The sequence below is a fragment of the Lutra lutra genome, chromosome 1 (assembly GCF_902655055.1).
Source record: "Lutra lutra chromosome 1, mLutLut1.2, whole genome shotgun sequence".
Classification (NCBI taxonomy): domain Eukaryota; kingdom Metazoa; phylum Chordata; class Mammalia; order Carnivora; family Mustelidae; genus Lutra; species Lutra lutra.
In genome coordinates this window covers 43,355,021-43,373,341 of record NC_062278.1, presented here as the reverse complement: position 1 = coordinate 43,373,341, position 18,321 = coordinate 43,355,021, and the positions used below count along the sequence as shown (strand labels likewise).

The window sequence follows — 18,321 nt, the reverse complement described above, 5'->3', positions numbered from 1 at the left end:
GAATAAGATGAACAAAATAAAATTTCACATTCGCCACCCAAAAATAACAAGTATTAACATTTTGATATATGTTCTTCCTAGGATTTTTAGATAATATTAGATTGTTAGCTATTCGGTTTCTGCAAGATGGAGATGGTGATCTGCTGGCTGTTTTTTAATATGTTTTAGTTCATTTACAAGGATATGTAATATCTGCATATATATATATATTTTTTGGGGGAGTGGGGAGAAATGGCAAGTACATTCCTGTAGGGGAAAAAATGCACACATGATACGTAGGGACCTGTGTGTCCATTCCATTTCTACTTAAATATATTTTTTCAAATTTTGGTAAAAGGAGAGAGGGCCCTGGGATGCTCAGTGTATCCAGGGGAAAATAATGGCTTGCTACAACACATTTGGTTTAGTTTGATGTTGTTGTTGTTGTTGTTGTTGTTGTTGTTGTTGTTTAATATTTATTTATTTATTTCTAGAAATGAGAGAGAGCATGCATGTGCATGAGTGGGAGGCAGAGCAGAGGGAGAGAGAATCTCAAGGAGACTCCAAGCTGAGCATGAAGCCCTATGTAGGGCTCTTCCCGGGATTTTGAGATCATGACCTGAGCTGAAATCAAGAGTCAGACGCTTAACCGACTGAGTAACCCACTGCCCCAGAACAGATTTAGTTTTAAAATTATTCTCTGTTCTTTATTCATTCATGTAACCCTGATTCAACTCATATACACCTCTTACAGCTCACCATCTCTGAACCCAAGTATCCCATCTGCAAAATGGGAATAAAAATTCCTACTTTGCAGAGTTGCTAAGATGATGAAGTGAAAGAAATAAAGCTTAAGTACAGTTTCTAACAAATAATAGCAGATTTTAAATTTGGTGTCACCGGTCTAATAAACATTCATAGCACCTTTCCTCCTACCTCTTTCTCCAAATTGAAAGTTCATTGTTTTCATTGTCCTGACAATGTTTTCTTGTTCACTGTTTTCATTGTCCTGACTTGATAACTTCAAATTTCTTTCCAGTTGCTCAAGGGTGCATGACCTGTACTGGTTTTCCTAATCGAATACTCCCTTGATCAGTGCCAGATGCTTTATCTACCCAGACTGTCCTGTCCAGACACAGTAATACTTCTATTCTACAGTGCTAAGGAAGAAAGTTAGATCATACCTTCACAAATTTTCTTTTCTCACTGTTAACTGTTTCTTCTCATTTTCTAATATCTGAAGACATCTATCTTTTCTTTTCCAAGGTTAACCACTTTCCCGCAACTTTAACAAACATCATGTTTCAACTTTTCTGAAATCCTGTTCGTCTGATTATTTCTTCTCAATCCAGCATCTGAACTATATTGCTCCCCATTTTTTACCTAGATCTTTGATTGGAGTTTCCAGGGTGGATAGGGGTTAAGAAGGCAAGGCAGAAAAGATCCACAATTCCTCCTTAGATATGAGCCAGATTAGTACTGTTCTGCTGACTCTTTACTTTCATAACCTGACTTTTTAAACTGGTGGCTTACCACTAAAATCCTAAAGCACTATTTTTTTTTCTGTTCACTCTTTTTATCAATTTACTGTGAGCGGGGTTCTGCCCCATCAAACTACTCAAAACACATTTTTTAATTAACTTATATCTCCTAATTGTTAAATCAGTTCTCATTTTCTTTTTCATCAATTAATACATCTAATACAGTTAACTCTTCTAAAACTCTTTCCTCCCTAGGCTTTTCACAATTATGGACTATCCTGGATCTCAGTAGTCATTCCACCTTCAGCTTCCCATATGTACTTTCCAAGATCTGACTTTATCCCACTGTATTCCTTTCTAAAAACATGTTCTCTTGGAGAATCCAGTTACTACTCCTATGTCTAACGATACTCATTACGTAGATGTTCCTTCAGCATTTCTGGAACTATACTCAACAACCCTTTGGTTCCCCCAAAATATATCCAACCCCGTCTCTACTTCTTATTTGAGAATGATACCTTACCAACCATTTCTGGTGCCAAACTACAGTTGGGTCAGTTAGTAAACTAAGTTGACTACTAGTTTTTCAGTACATTAAGTAGTTTGATAGACATAAACACTGCACACTATTTTCAGTTTTCTTTTCCTTTTCCATACATATGAGATAGTTATTCCCATCCTCTAGAAGTCATGGGACTTTCCTTTGTCCAGTGAAATGTGAGTGAAATGGAAATTGTGGAAGACTATGTTAACTTTGAAATCAAAACAGTATGGAATGCTGAGACAACACAATGAAGATGTCTGCCCAGAAAGTCCTGCAGTGAACTTCCCAGGAGTAAGCAATAAACACTTATCTTAAATCATTGTAATGCCATGACTATTTCACCACAGTGTAATCTAAATTATTCTGAATGATAAAAACAACCTTGCTGTCATTCTAGCTAAGAGTCTTATTTAATCCCGCAGGGATTATTTAGCACCCTAAATGTTACTTGATTTCTTTTTCCAGCTTTATTGAGAGATAATTGACAAAATTATATTTTAAATGGACAGTGTGATGACTTAATATATGTATACATGGTAAACATGATTCACACAATCAAGTCAGTTAATCCATCCAACACCTCACACTGTTACCTTTCTTTTATCTTTTGAGAACACACTTAAGATCTCCTCTCAGCAAATTCCAGTATATGATATAGTATAATTAACTATAGTCACCATGCTGTGAAAGGGTATATAAAGTAGTTTATATACCTTTATTAACTTCTCACCATTTCCTTACTCCCCAGCTCCTGGCAATGACCATTCTATTCTTCGTTTTTATGAATTTGCCTTAACAAAAAAAGAGAAAGAGAGTGAGAGAGAGAGAGATTTTACTTATTGAGAGAAAGAGATCACAAGCGCGAGCTGGGGGAAGGGACAGAGGGGGAGGGAGAAGCAGGCTCCCTGTTGAGCAGAGAGCCTGACTTGGAGATCAATCCCAAGACCCTGAGATCATGACCTGAACTGAAGGCAGACACTTAGCAGACTGAGCCACCCACGCACCTCTCTCCCTGCTTTTTTTAAAAGATTCTACATATGAGCGATCCCATGCAGTATTTCTCTTTCTCTGGCTTATTTCACTGAGCATAATGCCCAAATGCCATACATAACTGTGACATACCCATATCTATCTATCTCTATATCACACATTTTCTTTATTCATTCATCCATTGATTAGACTTAGCTTGTGGTTTCCTTATCTTGGCTATTGTGAATAATGCTGTAATGAACATGAGAATACAGATATCTCTTCAAGATAGTGATTTCTTTGGATATATACCCAGAACTGGGAATCTTGGATCATATGGTAGCTCCATTTTTCATTTCTTGAGGAACTTCCATAGTATTTTCCATAATGGTTGTACCAATATACATTCCCACTGTTCTCTGCTTCTTCATCAACACTTGCTATCTCTTCTACAAATGTTACTTGGTTTCTAATCTTTCCTTGCTCTGATCCATTTTGCAAACATTTAACAAAGTAACATTCTCAAAGTAAAAACAACGGAAATTACTCCTTCTAAAACAAACTTACAAACATATTTAGAAGTGTACTGAAAATAAATTTTGGGCAAGTGAAATTGACTAAGTATTAATTTATTGACCTAAAGCCAGATACCACCTTCACAGAGTAAACTTCTGAGAGAAATTAAAAACCTGAAAATTTTTACCCAAAGTTGTATTATTAAATTTTATTGTTAAACATCTCAGAATATGATTTTTCAAAGTTTGACATTACAGTAGCGTAGGATACATAATTTTTCATCACTGACAAATTGCTGACACTGATGCACATTTATGATACTAAAAAGATAATCATTTTAATCTCCCAAAGTTTTTAGGAGAGAAAGCTTTTTCTTTTGGGAAACTTATGTTTCCTTCTTCAAACTTTTTATATTCTTTTTTATATTGGGGATATTGGAGATTGCTATGAACGTTGTCGATTCATGATTTTGGAACTATTCTCTCCTTGTGAAATTTTGAGATTTCAAAATTGATATTCTGCTCTTAAGTCCTCCTCACAGGATGAGGAGAGTCCCAAACTGAACCTTTACTTGAAAGATTCCTAGCTTAAATGCATTTAAATTTAATAGTTGAATAAAGTACTTAAAGTTTATTTTGTTTAATGCTATGATTGCTAGCATACCAAATTCTACAGAGATTAGAATTATATTCAGATTTAAATCACTTGGGGCTGAGAATAAACTGGTGAATAGATTGATATGGTAGAGTCAGACACAGCAAGAAGGAAAATAATTTCAAAAAGGGTAGAATAATATAGTCAATAATTCCCTCACAAGTGTTCTTATCAGAAAAAGTGACTCTAATATCAACTTTCATCTCGCTGGGTCACAGAACCACAGAAAGCTAGAGCTAGAAGAGACCCTTGAAAGATGATCAGTCTCTTGAATTTCATTCACACACCTAGGAAATCATTCGACAGGTTCATTTGGGCAGAAATTCTAGAAGTGATAATAGTAAATATGCCTTCACTAATACTATTTAATACATAGTATCTGCTTTACATGTTATCTCTTAAATCCTTATATTAACATTATGAAAACCCACTATTATCCCCCATTTTAGAGGCGATACAACTGAAGCTTAGAGAGGTTAAGCAATTTGCTTAAAGTTACAGAACTAGTAAGTGATAAAATTAATGAGATTTGGATCAGGCGTTTTAGCTCCAGATGCAGCCTTAAACGTTACGTAAGATTTCAAATGTGTATGTCTAAGCACAAAATGCGGGGGTTATATTCCAAAAATTAAAACAAGCTGCTTGAAGGTGATGGAATTTGATACATTCTTTTTTTTTTTTCCTCAAAACTTTTTTTTAAACACTTTAAACGCAAGAACAAAAGAAAACTGGATGATCCAAAGTATCCCATTTGCTTCCATTATCTCTGGTCTCTGGTGCCTTCCTGGAGTTGTTCGCTTTTCAGTTTGATTAATGTCTTCATCCCAACGTCTTTCTGTCTCTGCAGGACTTTTCCTTCTAAGCCTGGGCACTCCTTCCTCTGAGTCCTCAAAGTGCCCCGGGCCACTCAGCCTCTTCCCCTAGCTCCCTGGCGGTTTCTACTACGTCTCCTTCCCCTTCTCCTTGGGAAAGTTCACAGTGCAGAGACAGGGAACGAAACACGGGGCGAGCAGGGATGTCTCGACAGTGTTTACTAGGCCTCCACCCGTCTCCCTGAGCCCTGCCCCCAGCTTCGTAAAGCTTCCTGGAAATGTCCTCGTTATCACTTCCCCTCTCGGGCTGGGGGCTGGGAGCGGGCGGTCCCCCCGCCCCCGGCTCCCGCTGTTCCGCCGGAGCGCTCGCTCGCAGGCGCCGCCGCGCCACAGTCCTCCGTGAGTGGCGCCCGGGCTCGCAGGTCCCTGCCGCGCCGCGCCACCGTCCGGGTCCCCGCCCGCGCCTCCGCCCGCGCCTCCGCCCGCTTCGCAATGAGGGTCCTGCGTGGGTGCTGCGGGGCGCTGCTGGCGTGCCTAGTCCTAGTGCTCCCCGTCTCCGAGGCAAACTGTGAGTAATCAATAGCGGGCTGTCTTCTTTCCCCAGCGGCAGCGGCAGCGGCAGCGCCAACGGAACCCGGAGCCCTCCCGGTAGGATTTTCTTTGCTGGGGCTGCAGCCTGCTAGAAAGTTTCCAGTAAGTCCTTCCAATCTCCGGGCTGACGGGAGCCGCCAGTGGATCTAGCGGGCAGTAACGGTGGGGCAGGGGCAATATTTGCCCTGCTCTAGGCTGTTGGCTACTGGACAGATTCAAGAACCTGGGGGACACGGAATACCAATGAAGGAATTACAACACCTTACCCATTTGCCCTCAGCAGCTGAAGTTCCCAGTCAGAGGGCAAGGATGAGCACTTTCCAGTATAACAACAGGGAGAAAAAGGCAGCCTACTAGGTTTTCTCTTGGTACAAGCCGCTGTCCCCAGCCAGCACCCCTTGCTGAAATTTACCTCCCTTTTGCAATTTCTGGACTTTGAGCTTGGTTTGCTTATCTCAACAGTGACAAGCCAATTGTTTTAGGATCACTGCTGGTTTGCAAAGCAGGAGGCAGATGTCATTTTCTAACCTTGAAATCAAAAGGACTGCTAAATGTTGTGTTTCGCAGATCATTTTGTACTAAGTATTTTTGACACTGTCACTGATCTGAGGCCATGGCATGAATGCTCTGTACTTTATCTTTGTATTTCCAGTTCTTTATGTTCCCATGGGTGGATTCAAGACAGGATATTGAGTTTTCTCTGAAAAGTATATAAGGAATGTCAAGGCATTTAGTATTTTTTAAAAAGATGTATTTATTAGAGAGTGAGTGAGTGAGAGGAAGAGAGCACAAGCTGCAGGGAGGGGCAGTGGGAAAGGGAGAAGCAGACTCCCTGCTGAGCAAGGAGCCTGATATGGGGCTCTTTCCTGGGACTCTGGGGTCATGACCTGAGCCTAAGGCAGACACTTAACAGACTGAGCCGCCCAGGCGCCCCTTAGCATTTAGAACATTTTGATTGCCACTTAATTTGTGTTCAAAGTTTAAGCATGGTCATTGATTAAAAATGCTTACTTATGCTACATTTTATTCTCAGGAAATGGTACGGGAGAGATAAACCCTGAATTGCAGAAACTTTTAGGCTGCCTAAAGCTCCTATGGAAACTTTTCAAAGATAGTAATTTTAGAAGCCTTAACTAGGAATTTACTAAATTCCACTAGTTTGCATTAGTTACTGATCAGGATGATCAGTAAAATTCTAATTTAAAGGTAAAACTAAATTAATTAAAGTTCTAATTTAAAGGTAAAAAAAGTATTTGTTGATCTTATATTAAAGAGCTGCAAGAGCAGCATTACTATTCAAACCACCATCATTAAGCCTGTATGTGGACCATATGCACAAATTCATTTATGTAGTTCATTACAGTGTTCAAATATTTGCCTGAGAACCAAAGAGACAAAAGTAGCTTTCCAAACTCACTGCTTGTCATGACAGGAATGTGCTAAATCTTTCTTTTTGTAGAGATTGTTACATTTTCACTGAATCTAGACACAGTTAAAAATGATGTGTATGTCTGTGCATATTATACACAAGTAACCAAACAATGTATGTAATGAAATACACTTGTTACGATAGAGTGGAGAAATTAAGTCCAAATACATGACATAAAGAATCGTTGGCCCAAACGATAGAGTGGAGAAATTAAGTCCAAATACATGACATAAAGAATCGTTGGCCCTATATTAACTTTATTTTAAAAAGTATGAGTAGTTTAATTGGATTAAAACTCATCTCTGGTTAACTGATGAGGAAACCAAGGTACAGATGGAATGTTTTTACTCCCTAAGATTTTAAATTTGAGATTGAATTAGAACTCTAAATATTTGATTTATAATTCATTGGTTAGTCCATGGAAACATAGTTGCTATATAAAGAGAAAGGTTTACAAATCACAGTTTTAGTTTTGAGAGTTGGTAGAAACTCTCCAGTTCGACTTCTTCATTTTAATAATAAGAATTGGTCAAAGATGTTAGCTGACTTTGCAGACATTTATATATATGAAAGATATTTTTACTGTCTCTTATATTTTTAGTAAATATAAGAGAGAGGCAGATAGGGGGAGAGAGATTTAAAATATATACTGTCTACATATTCCATCAGTTGCCACTAAGGGCTGTGGTGAGGAGAAATAGGAGAAAGGGCATGTTCTCTGGCTGTGCTAGTTTGGTCCTATCCACACTTTTGCGGGTAGGTGGGTGCAGTCAATCCTTGACATTACTGACTCATACTTGTTTTCTCTTTTTTACTCTCTTCTTTCCTTCTCTAATTATTCTTTATCTATCTGTCTTTGGTTTTTGTTTTGTTTTTTAGATTCCCTGTATTTCAGACTTCAAAATGTTGCACTGATGGAGAGATTTAATTAAGGTTAAGAAGAGTTAGAGACGATTTCTGGCATAGCAACAATATCCTGTGCCATATTCTCTTACTATCAGTTCTACAACAGGATACATAGTAATGCTTCATAATAGACCTTTTCTGTCCCCCAAGTTCAATATCCTCTATAGCTAAATGAGTTGTATTTAAACTTTCAACATATTATGAGAAAAAAGCCTGATAGTACATATATCAGTATTCTTTGGCTACAGGGGATAATAATGAACTCTTGCTAACTAAGGAAGGAAGGTACGGGAGTTGGGCGGAGGGGGAGGGAGAAGAAGGAAGAAATCTGAGTAGATTTATTAGAAGACTGCTGAATGGCATGCTGAATAACTCAGCCAACAGAAACCAGGGACTTAGGCATTTCAGTGATCTGTATAATGGGAACTTACCTGCTCACTGTGTTAGGAGCTGCTATCAGATGACTGGGTTCTAACTTCTCTTCTAGTCCTGGGTATCCCTGCCCATGATTGAAATTCCCAGAAGAGAGAACTTGATCCTTTTGGTTTAACATGTATCTGGAGTCCTGTGACTGACAGCTCCCTAGAATCAGGTGAAGTGTCTGCACAGCTCCCACAAAGAAATGGAAGCTGCAGAGGAAGCAGAAATGAAGAAGTCTGCACATACTAATTATTGGTTGTACAGCATACATATATTCCCTTCTTTCCATATACACCGTTTGGAGATATTTCAAGTATAATGCACATATTTTAATATAATGCAAATAACTAAGAACTAAGGTATAGTAGAAAGGACCTTCTCCTTAATAGATTTCAGTCACCACACCCAAAGAGGAAGGCTCAAGGCTACCATTTCCTAGTTTACTGTCATCGAGGGATGTCCATGCCTCCTCTAGTTCTGTCATAGTCCCATGTCAATGTGCTATGCTTTATGGTTGAAACAATACATTGTAATGTACCAATTCATCTCAAATGCCAAAAAATAATCATACTAAAAAGACAAGCAAAAGAATACAAATACTTTAGGGTGGCCTGCCTTCCTTTGGAGCGGGAGTTGGTGTTTATGTCCTCCTCTTCACTCTCCAGTTCACATGTCTCTTGCTTTCACACAGTTCCCTTATGTTTGATTTTTTTGGGGGGTGGGGGCTTCTCTCTGAGATGAACCACATGCTGATTCAGGAAGAGTCTGAGCCTTGTTCCTACCTATGGGTGGTTGTATCCACCTCTTCTTTTACAATGTTTATTGTATATAATAGTCATCTTGAAGAAGCAGCACTCCTAGACTTGATTTAGATGTGGCAACACCACTATTTTGCTTTGATTATTGTCATACCAGTATAATCTCTTTTTAAATTTTTTTTTTCCAACAGGAATAAAGAACTTGAAATGGCTACATAGCAGTCTCCGTTTCTAAATTAGTGGAAAATACATTAGGTCCCATAGTGAATGCACTTCTTCTCCGTTTACCAATTTCTAGATGAGCAAAAGACAGTTGCAAGGAAAAAAGCAAAAAAAAAAAAAAATTGAAAATAGGTCATTGAATTAGTTTCTTATGCTGCTGTAAGAAAATACACAACCTGAGTAGCTTAAACAATAGAATATATTGTCTCACAGTTCTGGAAGCTAGAAGTCTGAGATTAAGGTGTTAGCAGGTTTGAGTCCTTCGGGAGCTGTGAAGAAGAATCTGTTTCACACCTCTCTCCTTGCTTCTGGTAGCATCAAATATTTCTTGGCTTGTAGATGACGTTTTCCCTATATCTTTACATCAACTTCCCTATGTACATGAGTGTCTCTATTCCAAATTGCCCCTTTTGATGAAGACATCAGTCATATTGGATTAGAGCTCACCCTTATGACCTTGTCTTAACTTGATCATCTGCAAAGCTCCTTTTTCCAAATAAGATCATATTCACTAGTACTGGGGGATTAAGGACATTACCATCTTCATAAGGGACACTATTCAATCCATAACACTCACTAAGCATCATATCATGACAAGTACTTCTTCCCTTTCTACCTTTACTTCTGACCTGTGTATTTTAGCTTTAGAGAAAGAAAGCACTATATATTAATGATGTCTGGTACAAAAAAGTACTCCTTTCTCTAAAGTAAGCTCTATGCCTAACGTGGGGCTCGAACTCATGACCCTGAGATCAAGAGTTGCATGCTGTACTGACTGAGCCAGTAAGAGGCCTCCAAAATATACCACAATTTTTAAACCACATTTTGGAAGATAGTGTTGTGTCTGAAAAGGCAGTAACAGAGCCTTCAATAATTACTCAGTCTATCATCCTTAAGACTAGCTCCTTTTAGGTATTAGAGTACATAGTGAGAGCCATGAAAACCATAATAATCATCCCATTGACTTATTTCCTTAACTGTGGAGTTAATTCCTTAGTTAGAGATAAAGTTGTGTGGCTTACATAAGGCATTAAATAAATCTACCAGTAGTGGTACCAAAAGAAAAATTAAATTCAAATCCAGAATGAATATCTCTGAGTACAATGTGCTGCTCTTACATGATAAAAGAGCCCTAACTAATCAATCATCCACCAGGATCTGACGGATTTTGCAATATGTCCAATGTCTAACAGTGGAAGGAATGGCAGTTCTGCTGGCAAATGTGGTGTTTTTTAGTAGTGAGAGCCTCGTGGATCTTAGTGAGGAAGAGTTGAGTCAATATGTAGTCTCCATCCTTGCCACTCGGGCTGGGTTTTTTTTAGGAGTATCGAGCAACAGTAGACCAAGTGACACAGAGAGGGGCAGCCTTGGCAACAAATGTGCCCAGAGACTTGAGTGTTTGGCCCTCATGGCATTTTAAAAATCAGGAAATTTCATCTAAAAAGGTTGATTTATGACCTCTCTTGGAAAACAAATGAAGGAAGATCTGGCAACACTGCATGCACCTTCCAACACGGTAAGATTCAAAGCTTCTTAAGATAGAATAGAATCTCTCTAGTTTGCCATGATTCCAAATGTCTGCTGTCGTCTTTCACCAAATTCTCTTCCCTTGTTTATGGAACCTATCTGACACTTGTAGATTTCAGAGTTTGTGACCCTTGCACTAGATTGCCTTGAGAAGAAACACAATGGACAATCCTTACGTGGACAGTTCTATCCTCTCTTATTATTAAGAACTTCTCTGATGTGGGGCTATCTTGCGAGTAAGCCCCTGGAGCACAGTCTCAGTTCTGGGCAATTCTTGCCAAACATCCTTGTCTCTAGACCTGGTATCTAGCTCTTTCTGGGTCTCTGAACAGCTAGACAGACCATTTCCAACCATTCAGAAAGCGGAATAGATCCTGATCTCGTTCTAAGCAAAGTGGACAGTGAGAAATGCTGCTTGTCTGTCCGCCCAGGTTTTCATTTCTCTGAACATTCTGTGTCACCTCAAGGTCACCCTTGAGAGAGGCTGTCATTTTTTTATTTAAGTTCATTGCAGGCTGTGGCTTCATAGCTGGTTTCCCTCCGGCTTCTGTTGGTCTGTCACAAAGAAGTATCTGTCAGCTAGAGATTTTGTCTTCAGTAGGTTGACTTTCATCCTCAGTAGGTTGGTCATAAGCTTTTCGCCATAAGACTGTAAAGGCAGGTGGAGGGAGGACTTCTTCACAGTGACTGCTTCATGTCAGGAGAGTGAGTAACTGCACAGACCATGGAGTTGTGCCTGGAGTCCCATCCTATTCACACCACTGGAACGTGTCACAGCCATACTACTGTCCCAGCTAGGCTTCTGGCTAGATGGAAAAGGTAGCATCCAGTTCACAATGAGCTGTTTAAATCACTGGGTCACCAGGTATCCTGTGGTCAGATTTGCAGTTTTCACTAAAGTCTGAAAGGATGCCAGGAGCAGTTTCTTCCCTGGCAGAAGGAAATGTGACTTACTCTCAAATCATAAGGACCTCTACTAAAATTCTTCTCCAGGGACTTGCTCTGGTACCCTGGATAGGAGCAGAGTACCCTGCCGTTCTAGGGAGTGTTTGACACAATTGGATCTGATGGTTCACTACCTAGTCTGACTGACAGACTGCTTGAATAGAACTTTGAAACTAGCCAGAGAGCATTTTATTATTCTGGTTTCCATCTGCTACATCTGGCAGGTTTTAGACTCATATGATAAATAGACCAGAGTAGAATACCTAAAAACAGAATATGCCTCAACAATAAGGGGTCTGCCAATATGTATCCTTCCATCTCAGTGTTGAATGCCCAGGTATATAAAAACTTATCTGTCACTTGGACAGGAATATTCTAGCATGACCAAATTGTTGCTGAATGAAAATAGTTCACGCCTGGGGAAGGATTCACAGTCTGGAGTTTGAGTTTTATTAGACCTTTAGTTAGGTACTTTTAGGACACAATCCCCTTAATCAACTGACACCCATAGGCCTCGGTCCTAAGCAGCAAACCTTAGATTTTAGATGTTTTTCTTCTCTAGAGGCCAGTATCGAATAATCACTAGAGGTTTTTGCAATCTCTTACTTTAGTGCAGTTACCCAGTGCAGTTAATTTTCATGGGAGAAAAAAGAAGAAAAGTTCACTGTATACAGGATGCTTTTTCAAGGGTTTCTCTCCTCTCCTTCTTTCGAGAAATTCTAGATCCATCAACTGATTCAAGACTGGTAATTAAGGAGAGGTGGTGATTTCTTTGTATTATACAACATCTATTTATTAACTCAGGGAGTTTTTGGGTTAAAAAATTCAATGAAGAATTTTATGGGTTGTCTTCCCATCTCATCCTAGAGAGATCTTCACCTGTTAATTCTTTTTCCAAGATTTGATCACCAGGAACCCAGTTTCATTGCAGCCCCTGCCATTAGCATTTCCAGTCTAGGGAGAACAGCCAATAAAATGCTTTTTAGAAGCCCAGTGATTTCCTTGCTAACTGATTTCTATGATAATCATGAACATATATTCTTGTATAGCATACGGGGGAGTAGGATGGATAAGTGAGAAAGTGAATAGGTAGGAACCATGTGAAAGATTCAAGCCAGAATCTGTCTCCTAGGCCTTGTGAATTCTTTCTCTAATATTATGCCAAGGAATGTCTGGCTTTTCAGAGTTATTCAGTGGGTGCCAAAGTTTTGTCTAGGATGGTGTTAGCCAACGAAGCCAACCGTTCGAACTGAAACTGGTGACCGTAGCTAGCAGATGGAATGAAATCAGCAATATTAATACTTTCAGCCTGATTCAAAATTGTATGTTGACTTTTTGTGTTAGTTTTCTATTGTTGTGTAACCAATTGCCACAAACTTAGCATCTTAATACAATTTATTAACTCATAGTCCAGGTACAAGTCCAGGGACCTGCTTAGGGTCTCACAAAGCTAAGATCAAGGGGTCCAGCAGAGCCAAGGTCTCATCTGTGGTGTCCTCTTCAGGTGCATTGATCTCCCCAATGAGAATAAGGAGAGAGGAGATCAATGGAGGAGGTGTGCTTATGCACAAAAGTGACAAAACTCACTTCTGCTTACGATTGTAACAGCCCAACCCAAGGAAGCACATGGAATATTTGGTCAGCATTGTCTCTGCTACAGATTTTCTTCATCTAGGATTAAGAATATCGTTTCTTTCTCTAAGAGAAGCACAAACATATCGCTCATTTTACCTTTGGTAATATATTTTACAAAGTGTGAGGTTGTATTAACTATTTGTTAAATTAGTTAATTTAACTATGTTAATTTAACTAGTTAATTTAACTAAATTAGTTAATTAACTATGCCCAACAGACCTAAGCTGGGGACATAGTATGATGACATTGAACCGGCTGTTAATGTAGCAGGGTGAAAAAAATGTGGTAACAGTTAATACTGAAATTATTCCTTTTGTGAGAATTGTTATTATTTTACCTTGAAAAGTGGCCTTAGGCCTAAAAAGTGAAGTCCTGAAAACATGGTCTATAACTTTGCTATTCAAGAGTAGTTCATGAGGCACCTGGGTGGCTCAGTGGATTAAGCCTCTGCCTTCAGCTCAGGTCATGATCCAAGGGTCCTGGGATCAAGCCCCACATCAGCTCTCTGCTCAGCAGAGGGCCTGCTTCCCCCTCTCCATCTGCCTGCCTCTCTGTCTGCTATGCTCTCTCTCTCTCCCTTTCTCTCAAATACATAAATAAAATCTTAAAAAAAGAAAAAAAAGAGTAGTTCATGAACCAGTAGTTCATGAACTAGTAATAGCAGCATTGCCTGGGAGCTGATTAGAAATGAAGCATCTCTGGCCGCATGCCAGACCTACTGATTTAGAATAATCATTTTAAGAAGACCCCGGGTCATTCCCATGCACACTTAAAATTTGAATCATGCTGGTGTCTTAGGAGATAGGAGAAAAGGTCGATAAATGGTTCTTCATAAGAAGTAAATAGAATTTGCAGGGATGGAGATAGGAGGCAACCAGGGAGAGAGAAGGGGAGAAGATGTCCGAGAAGGGAGAAAAGAAGCTGAGCCATATGGCAAGACAATACACTTTTTAGGAATGTCTCCAGTATAATTTTTATTTTTATTTATTTATTTTTTTAGAGAGAGAGAGGAGAGAGCACATGCAGGGGAGGAAAGAGGGAGAGGAGCAGAGGAAGAGAGAGGGAGAGAGAATCTTAAACAAGCTCTACACCTAGCATGGAGCCTGATGCAGGGCTCGACCTCCCTACCTTGACATCATGACCTGAGCTGAAGTGAAGAGTCGGATGCTTAACTGACTGAGTCAATCAGGTGCCCCATCCTTTAAGAAATTAGTATATGTGAGGTGGACAGTGGACCTTTAGGAACTGGTTTTTCTTAAGACTCAATTTAAATTGCAAAAGTTGCTTTAATGTAAACTATAGCCCGTTGTACCTGCCCCCTGCCACCTGCCTCCAGGGTTTCTTCAGAAGAGGTTGATTTCCATATCTAGCTGATTAAGAATGAAGAGAAGAGTTCCATAAGATACAACTGAGGTGAAGAGTTCAGTGAAAGCTAACAAACAAAGCCAATAGTGACCATAAGAACCTCAGCTCCAAAAGGAGGTAGAAGTCTTGAGAGACATTGCAATTTTTATCAGGAGTGGGGTTGGGGTTTTAGGACCCCAGTCAGTTATTCAGAAAGGACAAGATGACATGTGACATTAGCAAAACTCAAATTATCTTTAAATTGTTAAGCTTTGTTGAGGGTAATGTTTTGTTAATGCTAGAAGAAAAAAAACTCACTGTGGTGATGCAAAAACAAATAGTAGGTCTTGACTCTTTTTCTTTTGGGTGATGCAAATCCTTTTTACCTAAATATTCCTATTTTATTTTACAGGTATCTGGGAAATGCATTTAAGTAAATAATTATAATAATTTGAGGGGATGGGCAAGAATTCAGTAATTTTAGACAAGAAAATACTGTGCACAAAAGATTGGAAGAAAATGAATAACATTTTAATAGTGTCTTTAGAAAGTAGGGTTAGGATGCTTTTTATACCTTGCCTACCTTTTTGCCCTTAATAAATATAATAACTTGTGTTATTAACTTCAGTATGAGAACACCATTTCATTTAAGAGTTTTATTTATATTACATTGTTCTAAATATGGAAATTGAGTCCTCCAGTCTTGAGGGGAACTGAAATAAGGATAATTTATCTAGATTGTGAGTGTTACTATAGTAAGTAAAGTAATAGGAACTGGCTCTCACTAGTTTTAGGCCTTTAGTATAATTCTTCTTAGTCCTCTTGTTCATTTCTTGGAATGGACTTTAAAAAGACGCATTCAAAAACAATGGCTTTTATATCTTTGTCAAAATGGTAAAAATATATAACTTCCTGCATTTGTGTGATAGTTTCCACCTTTTAAATGGCATATTTGGCATTTTCTCACTGAGTTTCACAGCTATTCTGTAATGCACCTTCCTGACTTCAGGAAAATGTTACCTTTACTCTCCCTCTACTGAGAGTTGTTACCCCACATTCTCTTCCTACTTTCGTTCGAACTTCTTGAGGAAGTGGTTTATTCTAGCACTCTCTATTTCCTCTCTTCCTTCTCACCCTCCTATTGGTGTTGGTGATTGGGAATGTTAACAGTGGTCCTGTTGTTAAATCAACTACATGTTATCTGTCATCCTAAATAATGGTAATTATTATTATTTTTTAATGGCAATTATTATTAATAACTTTTTTGAGAGAGACAGAGACAGAGCATGTGGACACATGAGCAGGAATCAGAGTGTCAAGGCAGAGGGAGAGGGAGAGAAAGAATCTAAAGCAGGCTCCATGCTCAATGCAGAGCCCCAGGCAGGGCTTGATCTCAGGATCCTGAGATCATGACCTGAGCAGAAATCAAGAGTTAGACACTTAACCAACTGAGCCACCTAGGGGCTCCTATTATTAATAACTTCTTTGCAACATTTGACACTGTTGAACATCTTTTTGAAATTGACTTCCTTTTATGTCTATAAATATTATCTTAAAATTTTCTTTCTCTGTATTTGTGTATTACTCATTCTACTTCTGTTGTTTTGATGATCTCTGTTTTCCCTTAGATATTAAAGTTTCCTTGGGTTCCATTTTGATCTTCTGGCCTCATTGAACATCTCTTCCAGCTTTAACTACTAGCTATATCCTACTGACTCCCTAACTTTTTTAAACCATTCAGGTAATCCATGATTAATATAATCTAATTCTGGAATATAGATATGCACTTAAAAAAATATGCATCTGTAATCCCACTAGCCAAAGTAATGTTTTGCTCTGTTTTCTTCTAAGCAATGTTGTCTGCATATATATATTCTTAGGAATTAAAATACATACATACAAGAATGGAATTGTGCTCTAATACTATTTTTTCTAATATTTTTAGTTTGATGTTACACCTAAAAATATGATGATGGTTTTCACGTCAGTAAAATCTGTCACAGTTTAGTAACTCTCAATATGAACAGCCTAAATGCTCCCATGAAACGGAACAGGGTTGCAGATTGGATATAAAGACAGGACCCATCCATATGCTGTCTACAAGAGACTCATTTTGAACCTAAAGACACCTCCAGACCGAAAGTGAGGGAATGGAGAACCATTTGTCCTGCCAACAGACCTAAAGAAATAGCTGGGGTAGCAATTCTTACATCAGACAAATTAGAATTTGAACCAAAGTCTGTAATAAGAGATCCAGGGGGATACTATATCAATCTCGCAGGGTCTATCCAACAAGAAATGTAACAGTTGTAAATATCTATGACCCCAACATGGAAGCAGTCAATTGTATAAGCCAGCTGTTAACCAAAATAAAGAATCAAATCAACAATAATACATTAATAGTAGGAGATTTTAACACTCCACTCTCAGCATTGGACAGATCATCTAAAAGAAGATCGACAAAGACAGAAGAGCTTTGAATGACATATTGGACCAGATGGACTTCGTAGATATATACAGAATATCCCACCCTAAAACATCAGAATACTCATTCTTCTCGAATGCACATAGAACTTTCTCCAAAATAGACCACATACTAGGTCACAGATCAGGTCTCAGGCAATAACAAACAATAACAGAGATTATTCCCTGCATGTTATCAGACCACAATGCCTTGAAACTGGAACTCAATCACAAGAAAAAATTTGGAAGAAATTCAAACACTTGGAAGTTAAAGAGCATCCTTCTAAAGAATGATTAGATCAACCAGGAAATTAGAGAAGAACTTAAACAATTCATGGAAACTAATGAGAATGAAAACACTTCAGTCCAAAACTGATGGGATACAGCAAAGGTGATCATAAGAGGAAAGTACATAGCCATCCAAGCCTCTCTCAGAAAATTAGAAAAGTTCTAAATGCACAAACTAACCTTATACCTAAAGGAGCTGAACAGCAAATAAAACCTAAACTAAGTAGGAGAAGCAAAATAATAAAGATTAAACCGGAAATAAATGAAATAGAAACCAGAAAAACAGTAGAACAGATCAACAAAACTAGGAGCTGGTTCTTTGAAAGAATTAATAAAATCAATAAACAACTGGCAACACTTACCCAAAAGAAAAGAGAAAGGACCCAAATTAATAAAATCATGGATGAAAGGGGAGAGACCATGAACACCACCAAGAAAATAGAAACAGTTATTAGAAATTATTACCAGCAACTATATGCCAACAAATTAAGCAACCTGGAAGAAATGGATGCCTTCCTGGAAACTTACAAACTACCAAGACTGAAACAGGAAGAAATAGACGATCTGAATAGGCCAATAACCAGTAATGAAATTGAAGTAGTAATCAGAAACCTCCCCAAAAACCAAAAATCCAGGGCCAGATGGCTTCCCAGGGGAATTCTACTAAACATTTAAAGGAGAAATAATACCTATTCTACTGAAGCGGTTTCAAAAAATAGAAACAGAAAGAAAACTTCTAACTCCTTGTATGAGGCCAGCATTACCCTGATCCCCAAATCAGGCAAAGACCCCATCAAAAAGGAGAGTTACAGACCAATCTACCTGATAAACATGGATG

General features: G+C 38.6%; 1 protein-coding gene across 1 annotated transcript in view; it reads left to right on the top strand.

The window, feature by feature from the left end:
• Positions 1 to 5,166: 5,166 nt before the first annotated feature.
• Positions 5,167 to 18,321, top strand: part of PROS1 (protein S) — a 66,582-nt gene continuing 53,427 nt past the window's right edge. The window contains exon 1 of the mRNA XM_047722455.1: positions 5,167 to 5,523. Within this exon, the coding sequence (XP_047578411.1) occupies positions 5,448 to 5,523 (76 nt within the window). The 5' untranslated portion in view covers positions 5,167 to 5,447. The remainder of the gene's footprint in view (positions 5,524 to 18,321) is intronic.